This window comes from Rhinolophus sinicus, chromosome 17, assembly GCF_057876585.1.
Source record: "Rhinolophus sinicus isolate RSI-liver-muscle chromosome 17, RSI-T2T, whole genome shotgun sequence".
Lineage (NCBI taxonomy): Eukaryota > Metazoa > Chordata > Mammalia > Chiroptera > Rhinolophidae > Rhinolophus > Rhinolophus sinicus.
In genome coordinates, this window is record NC_142517.1 from 101,441,710 (window position 1) to 101,454,201 (window position 12,492).

Here is a 12,492-nt window from a genome sequence, read left to right on the forward strand (position 1 = left end):
AACACTGAGCTGAGGGGCCAGTGCAGAGTCGTTACAGAGCCAACAAAAATCTTGCCACTGCTCAATTCTCCTCTTCTGCCAACCAGTAAGGGGCTAATATAGGTTATAATTCCAAGAAGGTCAATTTCTTAAATCCTTAAAGCACTTTAAATCCTCCAGCATGCCTAGAAAATATTCATCAAATTTTGAAAATTGTTATTTCTGGCTGATGAGATTTTAAATAACTTTTTAAACTTTATTTTTGTAATTTACTACAATATGAGAATTTTAAATAATAAACACAACTGATTATCACAAAAACAATAACAAATAAATATTTCCTTGAAACAAACAAGCCAACTACTAACCCAGTTTCAATGGCTCTGCATTAGTGCAATGGTTCTCAGCCAGTATGATTTTGCCTCTTAGGGGACATCTGGTGATGGCTGGAGACCCTTTTTTGGTATAACTAGAACAGTGCCACAGGTATTTAGGGGGCAGAGGCCAGGGATGCTGCTCAACATCCCAAAATGTACAGGAGACACCTGCACACACACACACACACACACACACACACACACACACACACACACATTGTTTGGTCCAAAATGTCAAAAGTGTCAGAAGTCCCAGTCGCCTAATGAAGAAGGCACTGGCCTCCCAAAATGTCAAGTGTCAGGATGAGAAACACTGCATTAGAGATAAGAAACCCAAGCTCCTAAGCATATTACATACGTCCCTGATCTCCATCTTCAACCCTACCACCTTGCAAGTTTGACTAACATTTTACTCCAGTCAACCCTGAACTTATTAGTCCCAAGATACTAAAACATTGACTTGCTTCAGGTCACTCAGTAAGTAGCAGACCTGGACGCAGTTCCAATTCTCCAGACTCCAATCCTGGTCTCTTCCTGGTGTACTATACTTACCGACAGAAAGAGCTCCCTTGAAAATAGACCTCAAGTTATTCAGATTCTCCCCTTTGAAATCAATAGCTACAGAACGCTTTCTAAGGAGAGGCATACTGCCTGTAAGGCGGGTGTGACGTGAAAAACCACTAAAACACCATACCAGCTCTTGAAGTACCACAGTCTAACAAAGATAACTCACACACAGCACTTAGTCCCACAAGGTACACACAAACATTTTAAAGACACAGGAAAATGGAACGTTTGTAGGAATGATTACGGGTAAGTTAGGGGTAGAGAGTTTGTGGACGTGGATCAGAAAAGGATGAAGAAAGAGTCTTAAGGAAGGTAATGGTGTTGCTGAGGTGTGACGATATGAGATGTCTGCACTGGAAAGCGACCCACCAACACAAACGATCAGTTCAAAGTTATGTGATAAACTCGATCCAGGTGGTGCCGGGCAATCAACCACCTGACACTTCCCCCTTCTGAAAACCAAAAAATCACTCAGGAAGACGGGCAGGACAAAAAGTTAGTATACAGTCACCTCCTCCCAATCATAAATGTCTAACTTTACTTAAATGGGGATCTTCAGTAAAATACCCTTAATGGCCACTGGCTCTGCCTAACACTTTAAAAAGCAACTGTCTCAGCTGGAAAATGCAATTCCAACACTATCAATTTCTACTATTCTATGAATACTGAAATCAATATAACCACACCTTTTGTCATTAGGCCAACAATGAACAAGAGTAGAGAACTTAATAACTATATAATCTCTCAAGATTTACAAATGATTATGAATTATGAAAATTCAAATAACTACCTATGCTGCAAAATACTGCCCGGTTTAGAGACACTCAACTTTTAAATCCTTGAGAACCTTGTCCTTCCTCAATACTTGCTTACCATTTGATTAATACTGGTAATCATCTTAATTTCCTACATGAAGTAAATTAAGTACTGAGATCACTAATAAAAATGTAATCATTTTAATAGCTATTCAAAATTTTAAAATACTGAGGTTATGAGTTTCTATGACTGTGATAACTTGTAAAGTGTTTGAAATGATTAACTTAAAAGCATCAACTCTGTAGCTAGAAGAGATAAATATCATAAATGACGGGGTGGAGTGTATAAATGCTGAAAATAAGCTCTCCCGGTAGTTCTGCGAAGACCTTCTTCACCTCACTTAATAATAATATGAAAAAATTAGAGAAAGCAAGCCTTCAGCAAATTATGGAAACTAAATCGAAGACACAGTTAAATTTATAATCAAGCAAAAATGATCACTTACCTTTTAATGATGACAGATAAAGTTGATATTTCTCTCCACCACATTTTATTCTCTGACAAAGTTCAGGCAGCAGTTTTTTCCACCACAAGGTCTATCTTAGGAAAAAATGAATAAATTTTAAGTTTGATGCATTTTACATTCAGATTTCCAACAAGAATAAGAAGATCGTGCAGGAAAGTGCAGGGCAAGAATACATCATTTTGGTTAAGGCAGCAAACTTTGTGATAACAGAAGATATTATCAGCAGCCAGTCTTCTGCTTAAACTATAATATAAATGTCAGATTTATAACTTGAAAAATCTAATAATATGTATATTGTACATAAATACATGGCTATTTTCAAGAAGACATATAGACATGTCCCGTATCATCTCTTAGGCGGCAAGAAGGAAGGAAAGAAGGAAGAAAAAAGAAAGTACTAAAGTCTAAAACTCTACTTTCTAAACTAAAAATGCCCAGAAAATATTTTCCCACCATACATTATGTTTCCTGGATTTTCAGGTAATAGCCTACTTCATCTTCAAACGAGATTTTTAATGACGATAACCTACTATCGCCATACACTTTAATGGCTTCTAACAGTACTCAAAACACATAACAGATTAAACATACATGCTCATTTGACCCGCACAGCCTCGTGAGGTTGGACTGGCATAATTTGTCCCCATTTTGCAGATAAGGCAACAAAGATTATCAAATCGGATTATCACTGATCAAGCCTTAAAAAACATAATCTGAAAAGCGTACCCGATTTTCTTCTTTCAGTTCATGATTAGCATATGGAATGATGGCCTCCGGGCACCTCTCTAGCAGTGTGTCTATACACTGCTCATACTCTTTCAAACGCGTCTGACACAGAACCTGGACACTGAGGCCAGCAACAGTGTCTTCTGAGAGTGGCTCCAAGAACGGAACAATGGAAGCTATGTCAAATGAAGGACCACATATAAGAGACTATGAACAGAAAAGTAAAATGTTATGAAATGAGGCACCCAAAAAACTAAAGCACAGCATACAGAATACCATTTTTTAAAAAGACTAAACTTCACTTGCAACAACAAAAAAAGAGAAAGAAAAGAATGAAATTTTAGAGCACATGCATGATATTTATTTAGTATGTCTACGTGGACTGAAGTATTAAATAATATTTAAACCAACTCTAGTTAAAGAATAACAATCTGTCTAATAGAAACCAATCATTTGTAAAATAACATGATTTTATTTGCTTTGGATAGACTGCAAATTAAAACTAATGGGAATGCTTTAGGACTCTATCCTAAGGAAATAGTCAACATTGGGGTCAAAGATTTATGTCCAATGCTGTTCACCATAAAGTACTTATAATATTGAAAAACTAGAAGCAACCTAAATGTTAAACAAAAAGGGATGAGTAAATAAATTATGGTACATTCATATGATGGAATATTATATAACCATTAAAACTTTTCAAAGGCTACTCAATGACCTAATGCTCATGATAAAATAATGAGTAAAAACATCTCAATACAAAATTATATTCAGAGCGTGATCAGTAGTACCTGTGTAGTTTGTAAGAACTACACAGGTACATACACATATAGAAATGCCTTTGGAAGAACATAGAATTTGAAACAGAGATCAGCTCAATAAATGGGAGGACAAAACCCACGTTTTGTTTTCTTTTTCATACTTCCCTGTATTTTCCAAAGTTTCCATAATAAGCATGCACTACATATATAACCAAAAAATAAAATTGAACATTTAAGGAAACTAAAACAATTGCTAAGAAGCTTATAATTTGTACCAATACCATTTGCCACAAGCTGAATAACAGGTACTATTTCACTATTCAGAACTGTAACCAATTATTTTACTTTTAAGCATTTAAACCAGGGGTGTCCAAACTTTTTTCAATGGTTTTCACCAAGGGTCATATGCGGTAAAATACACAAACAGCCGGGCCACTCACTCGAGGTGAAGTACGTATTGCCTCACCTGATTTATTTAAGTAAACTAAATATATTTTTGGAATTTGCTGCGGGCCAATAAAAAATGGATTGCAGGCCGCAGTTGGCCCACGGGCCGCAGTTTGGACACCCTGATTTAAACTATAAATAAGTTGACCCTTAGCAATGTGGACTTGGAACTGCACGGGTTTACTTATATGCGAATTTTTTCAGTTTCCTGTGTAGTTCAAACACGCGTTGCTCAAGGGTCAACAGGCAGTTGGGAATCCACATATGCTGACGGCTGACTTAATTTTTATGTGGATTTTCCACTGCCCGGGCAGTTGGTGCCCCTAACCCCTGCATCATTCAAGGGTCAACTGTACTACTACCAAAATAATCTCTGCTTTTTCTCTCTTCTGGATAAAGATGAGAAGATCGTACACTAATTTTCTTCCTCCTGTATCCTTTTTGCTACAGCTTCTCAGGCTCACAGGCAGATATGGAATGGGAACTATCTGTGTGCAGTCAGCCTGATTATTCTATTCCAAATGTCTACCAAGGAGCAGCTAGGAAAATGAGGTTGGTCCTTTTCATTCCTGCAAGTCTAATAATCACCTTCATCTGAATAATTTCCTTACAACAAGATAGCAAATGTGAAATAAGGTGATAATCTGCCATTCACAGGATCTCCCAACATGAAAAAAACAGATTATTTCTATATTCAACTCTTGATTAATCGGGACAATGGGCTGAGCAGGAAGGAGCAAGACCTTGGTAACCTGAACCAGGGTTACAATGAATCTAGTCAAAGCTTGGTGCAAATGGGTTAGCCATGAACTTTTACTTTGTTTTAGCCATATCATCGAGAAGTTCAAAAATAAGAAACACCAGACAACACGGACGTTACTGAATAAAAAAGTGGTCCAAAGGTTACTGCTATTCTTTACAATACTCTTAATATTGCCTGCTTCTTAGCAGAGTGCTCCTTTTTTTCTGCTTCAGGATGGAAATGGACTTATCTCCATCTCCAGTACGCGCACTCTTTACTCCCTTCCCTGATGTAGATCTCTCACGCTCAGCCGCCTCTGCAGGGCTGGGATCCAGACTTCTCTGTCCTCTGCACCCACAAAGCCACAGCTGCAGCTCTAATGCCAGGTGGCTGCAAGGAGGTAGGGGGTCGGGGGGGACCATGACGATTTGGGCCAAGGGCAGGACACTTGCCAGTTACTGAGTCATTTCAAATAGCAGGTTTTTGACATGTAAATGATTTATAGATTGTTTTAATTTTTGCACAAATACACTATTACAGTGTCTGAGGACAAGAGACAGAGATTGACATCAAATCTGCATGGTGTGGGGTGGGGCAGAGGGGAGGCGAATAATTTTGAAAAACTCTCCAGATGATTCTGAACTTCCCTATTCCTCTAGGGGAGAACCAAATGAGACCCGTTTGTTTCTTGAGGGTTATTTTTTCTTAATGACTAAGACTAATCGACCCATAGATAATCTAGAAAGAACTGTATTTAAGAAAATGATTTAGAAAAGTTTAGGCCAACCACATTTCTATTCTTTAACAGCAAAGATTCCCAGAAAGAACCTACCCTTTTAAAAATTTTAAAACGAATTTGGAAAAGATCACTAAGTTATACATTTTCAAGCAGTAATTACAAATACGCTTTGACGTTTATCAGATGATTTAACAGCACTTATTACAATTACGACTTGAAATACATTGTTAGTACATATGAGGTCTGACAATTAAGTTCGCGAATGTGTTGCAATGATATTACTAATCTTTTTTGGTATCAGAGGGATTATTCATTATGAATTTGTACCAACTGGACAAACAGTTAACCAAGTTTACTATTTGGAAGTGCTGAAAAGACTGCGTGAAAAAGTTAGATGACCTGAACTTTTCGCCAACAATTCATGGCTCTTGCATCACGACAATGCACCAGCTCACATGGCACTGTCTGTGAGGGAGGTTTTAGCCAGTAAGCAAATAACTGTATTGGAACACCCTCCCTACTCACCTGATCTGGCCCCCAGTGACTTCTTTCTTTACCCAGAGATAAAGGAAATATTGAAAGGAAGACATTTTGATGACATTCAGGACATCAAGGGTAATACGATGACAGCTCTGATGGCCATTCCAGAAAGAGTTCTAAAATTGCTTTGAAGGGTGGACTAGGCGCTGGCATCAGTGCATAGCTTCCCAAGGGGAGTCCTTCAAAGGTGACCATAGTGATATTCAGCAGTGAGTATGTAGCATTTTTTCTAAGATGAGTTCGCGAACTTCACTGTCAGACCTCGTATGTTCTGGGACGGCGAGACCCTGCCTGCACTGTCCCAGGCCATACACCATGTTCACAACACATGCTCGAGAACTAGTTGTGCAATGAACCAATCTGAGGCTCAGTAGCCTCTGTATCTGAAGGGTACTAGAGATAAGAACCAAGAAGAATCTTCTTTGGTGATTTTTTTCAGAAGGTAAGTAAGTTCGTTTCTAGAGACAACACGGGCTTTCCAGGGGCTAAGCCATATGGTCTGTTAGCTTCCCTCCCTGACCCCTAGCCGCAGTATGACATTTTGGTTTCTATAAAGCCACACTTACACCTGTTCCTAGTGAAAATCTAGAGTTGCAAACTCAAAAACCTAACGAGGTCAAACAGATGGTGAAAATGAACTAAGCCAGTTGGGTGTAAGGAAAACAGATGCCACACATTCAGTGTCTGGACCAGGACGACATCAGGAGAACTGGCAGGCTGCACAGCAGGAGCACGGCCCAAGCTGAGTCACTTGGCTCCAACCCATAGGTCTCAGGCAGTGAGGGCCCAGGGTGATCAATCCTGCTGAATTTTTCAAGAGAAACTTGGAACTCAGAATTCTTAATTTGAAATCTCCCTTTTTATATGTTGGCAGCTACACTGGGCAGACCAAACCAAACAGAGTTGGGGGTCCTATCTGGTCCTTGGGCCACTGAGTTACATTGAATACAATCACATCCACCTCTAGCCCAGTCTGATCCATCAAGTCACATGTGGACTTCATTTCTCATTTCCAGTCAAAACACTGCCACGGTCAGAATTCTCGCAGGATGATATACATTCTCTGATTGTACTTCTTATTTAAAAAAAAAAAAAAAAATCCTTTTCAAGACCCAGATACACTGGCTACCTTGACCTATTTCCTATAAAACAGAGAGCAGTGCTTGGGCTGGGTAAGAGGCCTGAAATGTTTGAGGAAACACTAAAAATAACATGCATCATACCAATAAAAACACTATACATCTGCCATAGTTGTACTTCACAAACTGTTTTCAAGCACATCTGAAAACCAGGCGAGACAGTCATGGGACTGGGTGTTGCTCACTCATTTGCTGGTAACAAAACCAGTCTTCCTGTAAAGCAGTTTCAGGCAGAAACAGCAATTCCCTCCAGAGTCCTGAGTATGCCTAACTATGTATTTTGTACCCCCAAATTATACACTCTAGATTAGCAGGATACCTGACATCTTACCAAATTGATAGCCTACATTAAATTGCAGTGGGCATATTCATAAGAAAAAGCGCATTTTTTATTTACCTGTAATTTGGAGAGATCTTCTGCGTAATTTTTGTCAGCTAAGGAATCCGATGATATTAAGACATTAACCCATGGATAGATTAAGCCATAATGATTACAGGCGTTTATCTAAAATGTAAAAGAAATTTATCATGAACAAAATACAACAAAACAAGGAGTTCTTCATCCATTCCAAAAACAGCAAGCAATCGCTAATCCTCTGCCATGTCGCAGAATTAAGTATTTCATTTTCTGGGAATGGGAAGGAAAGTCTTTTAGAATCTATTCCCCCGGGGAAAATTTAGCCTTGCTGCTTCTCACTGAACAAATCTCCACTAAATATTTCCTAGTATTTTACATTTTAAAATTCCAAGGGGGCACTTTCTAGCAAAAAGAGCAATAGTGTTTTTAAGGTAAAAGTTAACAGTAATACTGCCAATAATTTTTATTTCTACTATTTTCCTTGGGAGGCAAAATCTCTTCCATAAATTCTCAAGATAATGCCCATCAAGCCCCCCTTATTCAAGAAGTTGGTGACATTTCCAGTGAACCCACTTTAGCTGTGGCATCCATGAGAAGCAATGGGGGGGGGACGGTGGGAGGGAGCAGGGAGGATAAAGGCCATTGTCTGAGGGCCGCCTCATGGGCCACAGAATAGCCCTGTGTGTACGGCCGATGGGAAGTGGGGTCCAGTAAGGAGGTCTCTCCCGCAAGCCTTCTGCAGGTCCTCACCCATCAGGGAGGTCTGCAGGTCTCTTTTCTCCTGTGCCACGTCACGACCATCCCCTAAGGAAGCACAGATGTGTTCTGGGGAAAGCGAACATTGGGGGAGACCATGCTTTGGCTACTGAGGTACCATTGCAAGCAAGTAATACAGGAGAAGCAGGGGTGTTCCTTAGAATATCAAATTATTTAAATGTGGGCAACTTCACTCACGGACAAGTTTTAAGTGTATTTTTTACTCCCGCTTTAAAAAGGTATCTGGTAGTATAAGTTAGGTTTGATTCAAAGCCATCAAAAATAAGAAGGTACATTATTGTAACGTGTAAGGCACAAGTTTAAGTTAATGTATTATTCCATTGTCTTACCAGGTCCTCTGATGTTCGCAATGGTATGGTGTCAGGGGGCTGCCTCTTAGATAATCTCCAGATGTATTGTGACGTGAGCTTGAAAAAGAGTTCCTGCAGCAGCACATCTGGGAGACATGCTACCAGCTGAGCTTCCCAAAAGTCTACCAAGAGCTGAGGAATCGTATCTTCATCCTTACCACAAAGCACCTTGAAAAAAGTGAAACAAGCCCCCACATTCCAGATCAGTATAGTACTGACTGAATTTCAGCTGGTCTGATAGCACTCCATTGTGTGGGCATGCATTTAATAATTTGGCATTAGCAGTAGTACTACAGCAAAGCAGATTTGGACATTTTAACAGAAAACAGATTCTAGCTTGCATGAATGAAATTTTTCTAGATATATTCTTTTAATATGTACTTTTATAAACTGGTTATGCCTAAGTCAGTTTTTTCAATAAACAAATGAAAACTCACTTCTCTTAGTCTGTTACTTGCCCCCCACTAATTTTATCAGGCCAGCCAGAACAATTAACATTTTCAAAGGGACAAACCTTAAAGAAGGAATCTGCTTCTTCAATTCCAATTTTGTGGTTCTTCTGTAAGCCCAGGACTGAAGCAACGAGCAATCCAGGCTGAGTCTCCTTCAAGTGAAGTGCGAGTTCAGTTGGAACACTCTGTCCCTTCTTCTGTTGAATCAACAGCCGAGGTTCCAGAATAAAGCCACATACCAACTTCATCTTAAGATAAAAAAAAGAAATTTAGGAACAAAATGTACATTGCATTCATTTTGGAAATACGTACTAGTGCATTCAAGATTCTGTTAATAATTTACTTTAATCTCAATGTTTTCTTTAACCATAAAGACCAGTTCTCACTCTAAGAACACCACCGTTAACTATCTTCATAGAAGTTATTAACACTTAATTAAGCATCTAGATATCTTATTTTTGTAGAGAACTTTAAATTTAGGTGTACTTGATTTAACAACACTATTACTTTATTTTTCTCAAAACTATGGAAAAAAATTCATCTGTCTAGAATTCTAGTCTTCAAAGCAACGGATACCTCAATGTTGACTTGCTCCTTTCGTCATAATAAATGTGTCACTTGTACAGAAACAAAGCACTTCAGCTCTTGTTTTAGAGACCAAAGCCATACTATGGGTATGTGACCACAGGTAGGCAATGAAACAATAGTGTAGGAGCACAGGATCTGGAGCCAGACGATCTGCTTCAAATCCTGGCTCTCCACTCACTAGCAGGGTGACCTTGTACAAGTAATTTAACCTTCCTTTGTTTTGGTTCTCTCATCTGTAGAACAGGTATACAAAAGCATCTACCTTAAAGCATTGCTGCAAGAATTAGAGAATACATGCAAAGGGCTCAGAATAGGCCTGGGACATAATAAATACTCAGTTAATGTTACTTAATTTCTTCCACTAATGATTAACATCTTTGGCTCATGCCCCTAAATGGCCTCTTTTCCAAGGGAAAGCTACCTTTTCTTTGCTACACGTTCAAATGCCCAATCCTTAATAAAGTCACTTGTGATTTCCTCAAGTGCAGACTATTTCTGCAACTACTGGCCTCCTACGGCTCACAGTTAATATCCCACTTGTATACCTGAATATACACCACTCTGTTCTGTTTTCAGTGGACACACCATTCCCTCACGCCACGTCACTGTGGGCTCGGGACAGAGCCTATAGATACCCCGTGCTCTGAACACACCTGACACTAAGTTGAAAGGTCTTCGGATACCCACTGCTGCCACTGATTATTCTTATTTCTTTTTCATTTGCCAGCCAAAGTCCACGCACTTCCACTTTGGGTCACTTCCTTTCTAATATCAAGTCTATTTTCCTTTACAACGAAGGAAAAATGAGCTTGATAGAAGCCAGAGGAAAGCCCAACACCTGAGGAGTAGCAGGTCCTAACTCAGCCTGCTCCCAATAGCAGGCAGGGCACCATACCTCTGAATGGCTCCTCATTTCCCGTTGGTGCAGGTCAAGATCTCCCATTGTCAGAGCCACTGCTGCCTTGCTCAGTGTCACTAGGACTGATGAAAGCCCAGATGTATCCAGCTTCCTTAGATAGCGCATGGCAGTTAAAGGGTTAACATTCTTCATGGAAGGGCTACAGAGAATGTGGGGAAGCTGCTTGGGCTCTGCCACATGAAACATCTGAACCACTCGTGCAGCTAACTCCTTTGGGGAGCATGGACAAGAGGTGAAAGGTCAGCCAGCCAACAGAAAGCAACAAAGTCAGGAAAGACTAATAAAAAAGACACAAAGCTAAGATATAACATTCCAACTAAAATAAAATTATAGTATTACGTTTTGATTTAAAAAGACAGAGCTGATGGTAATAATGTGGGAGACCTCGAGTGTCTCTTTGCTGAGTTAAAATGAAGAAAAAGCAGTAAAAATATGTACCAAATTGTGGCCACCATTTCTAATTTGAGCAAGAGTTCCGAAGAAGAAGCTAAATACTGGATTAAATTACACTCAAAAATCCTTATAAAAAGTTACAGCTGATATTAAATATACTTAATGAGGCAGCTTATGAGAAAATTTCATTTCTCTGAAAACCTTAAAACATTTGGTATCACAATATCTAACTTTGCATATTGTGTATTCAACTCTTTTTTAAAAGACACAGAGGTTAAAAATAATCCTCAATAATGTGTTAAGGTCACTGGGCCAGGATTTCGTAAGTGAAGCTTTGGACCCTTGGACTGTGGGGTGACTAGGGTTGTGGAAAGGCTTGCACCTGAGAAGGAAGGTAAGGCCCACGTTCTGTCACTGTTCTAAAGACATGCCACTGTCACACTGATCAGGTGGACCACTTCCCTGTCTATATAACATGAAAATATGAGAAGATGATGATGGTAAGTTCTTTTCTAAGCTATAACTCTATAATTATTAATGAAGAAAGGGGCATATTAGTTACCTTTCTTAGGAAAGAATGTATTACCCAAGAAAAATATTTGGAACTTGACTTCTAAATAGTATTACATAAAATCAATGGCTAAAATGAAAAGTTAAAAATATTAGATATAACTGAATAGAAAACTATACTCACTTCACTTAATTCTTCATCCAGGTTTTCATAAAGTGAATGATTAATGTAAAAGATTAATCCCCTCTCACATTTCTGTGATCCATCCTCTGCTGCCCAGTCCACTCGAGCCAAAACTTCAGCCATAGACAAACCAGACATCTTATAGTATGGCAAGGCAAGGTGGGAACACTGGGTGTCAAGCCTACAGAAAAGGAAGCAAAACCCCCTCAAATTTGTCATTTTTAAGCCTGGATAGCTAATACATTTGATAACAAAAACAGATTATGCTTTCCAAATGACATAAACCTCAAAATATTTTTCTACAGCCATCATCAGTAGTTGGAACAAGCTCCTCAGTTTTATTCTGCAAAGTCATTTCTAATTAAAGTAGTTGCTTTTGCTCGCTTTGCTCGCTCATAATAAAAATTTAAAAATTAAATGAATTTTATTTTCATAATGTGGCTATAAAATAATAGTGTTTATAGGTAGGAAAAGTCTGTTTTATTAATTTAAAATCATTCTCATAGGTCAAGTAAGCCTTTGAAACAATCATATACAAAAAAAGATGCAAACATCATTCTCAGTAATAAAATTTACTATTCATACTAATGTCCTTTTCTGACATCATAAAAGCATTGATGCTAAGATTAAAATCACAGACCGTCCAACTGCTGTTTTCCCCT

General features: G+C 38.8%; 2 protein-coding genes across 6 annotated transcripts in view; one reads left to right on the forward strand and one right to left on the reverse strand.

Moving 5' to 3' along the window:
• LOC109456504 (ceruloplasmin) overlaps positions 1 to 9,220 on the forward strand; it is a 60,509-nt gene extending 51,289 nt beyond the window's left edge. The window contains exons 19-20 of the mRNA XM_074333832.2: positions 4,590 to 4,691; positions 8,767 to 9,220. Coding sequence (XP_074189933.2) covers positions 4,590 to 4,690 — 101 coding nt within the window. The 3' untranslated portion in view covers position 4,691; positions 8,767 to 9,220. The remainder of the gene's footprint in view (positions 1 to 4,589; positions 4,692 to 8,766) is intronic.
• Positions 1 to 12,492, reverse strand: part of HPS3 (HPS3 biogenesis of lysosomal organelles complex 2 subunit 1) — a 36,694-nt gene that overhangs the window by 2,209 nt on the left and 21,993 nt on the right. Inside the window, exons 10-16 of one of the 5 annotated variants that reach the window (XR_012496836.2) lie at positions 11,831 to 12,011; positions 10,720 to 10,953; positions 9,299 to 9,484; positions 8,764 to 8,952; positions 7,697 to 7,804; positions 2,932 to 3,107; positions 2,185 to 2,275 (exon numbers count right to left, since the gene is read on the reverse strand). Coding sequence is in view for 1 of the 5 variants with exons in the window: in XM_019748834.3 (XP_019604393.2) it covers positions 2,185 to 2,275; positions 2,932 to 3,138; positions 7,697 to 7,804; positions 8,764 to 8,952; positions 9,299 to 9,484; positions 10,720 to 10,953; positions 11,831 to 12,011 (1,196 nt within the window). In the remaining 4 variants the exon portion in view is untranslated. Of the gene's footprint in view, positions 1 to 2,184; positions 2,280 to 2,931; positions 3,139 to 7,696; positions 7,805 to 8,763; positions 8,953 to 9,298; positions 9,485 to 10,719; positions 10,954 to 11,830; positions 12,012 to 12,492 lie in introns of those variants that run through there. The other 4 variants (XR_002138881.3, XM_019748834.3, XR_012496838.2 and 1 more) reach the window with 4 other exon arrangements.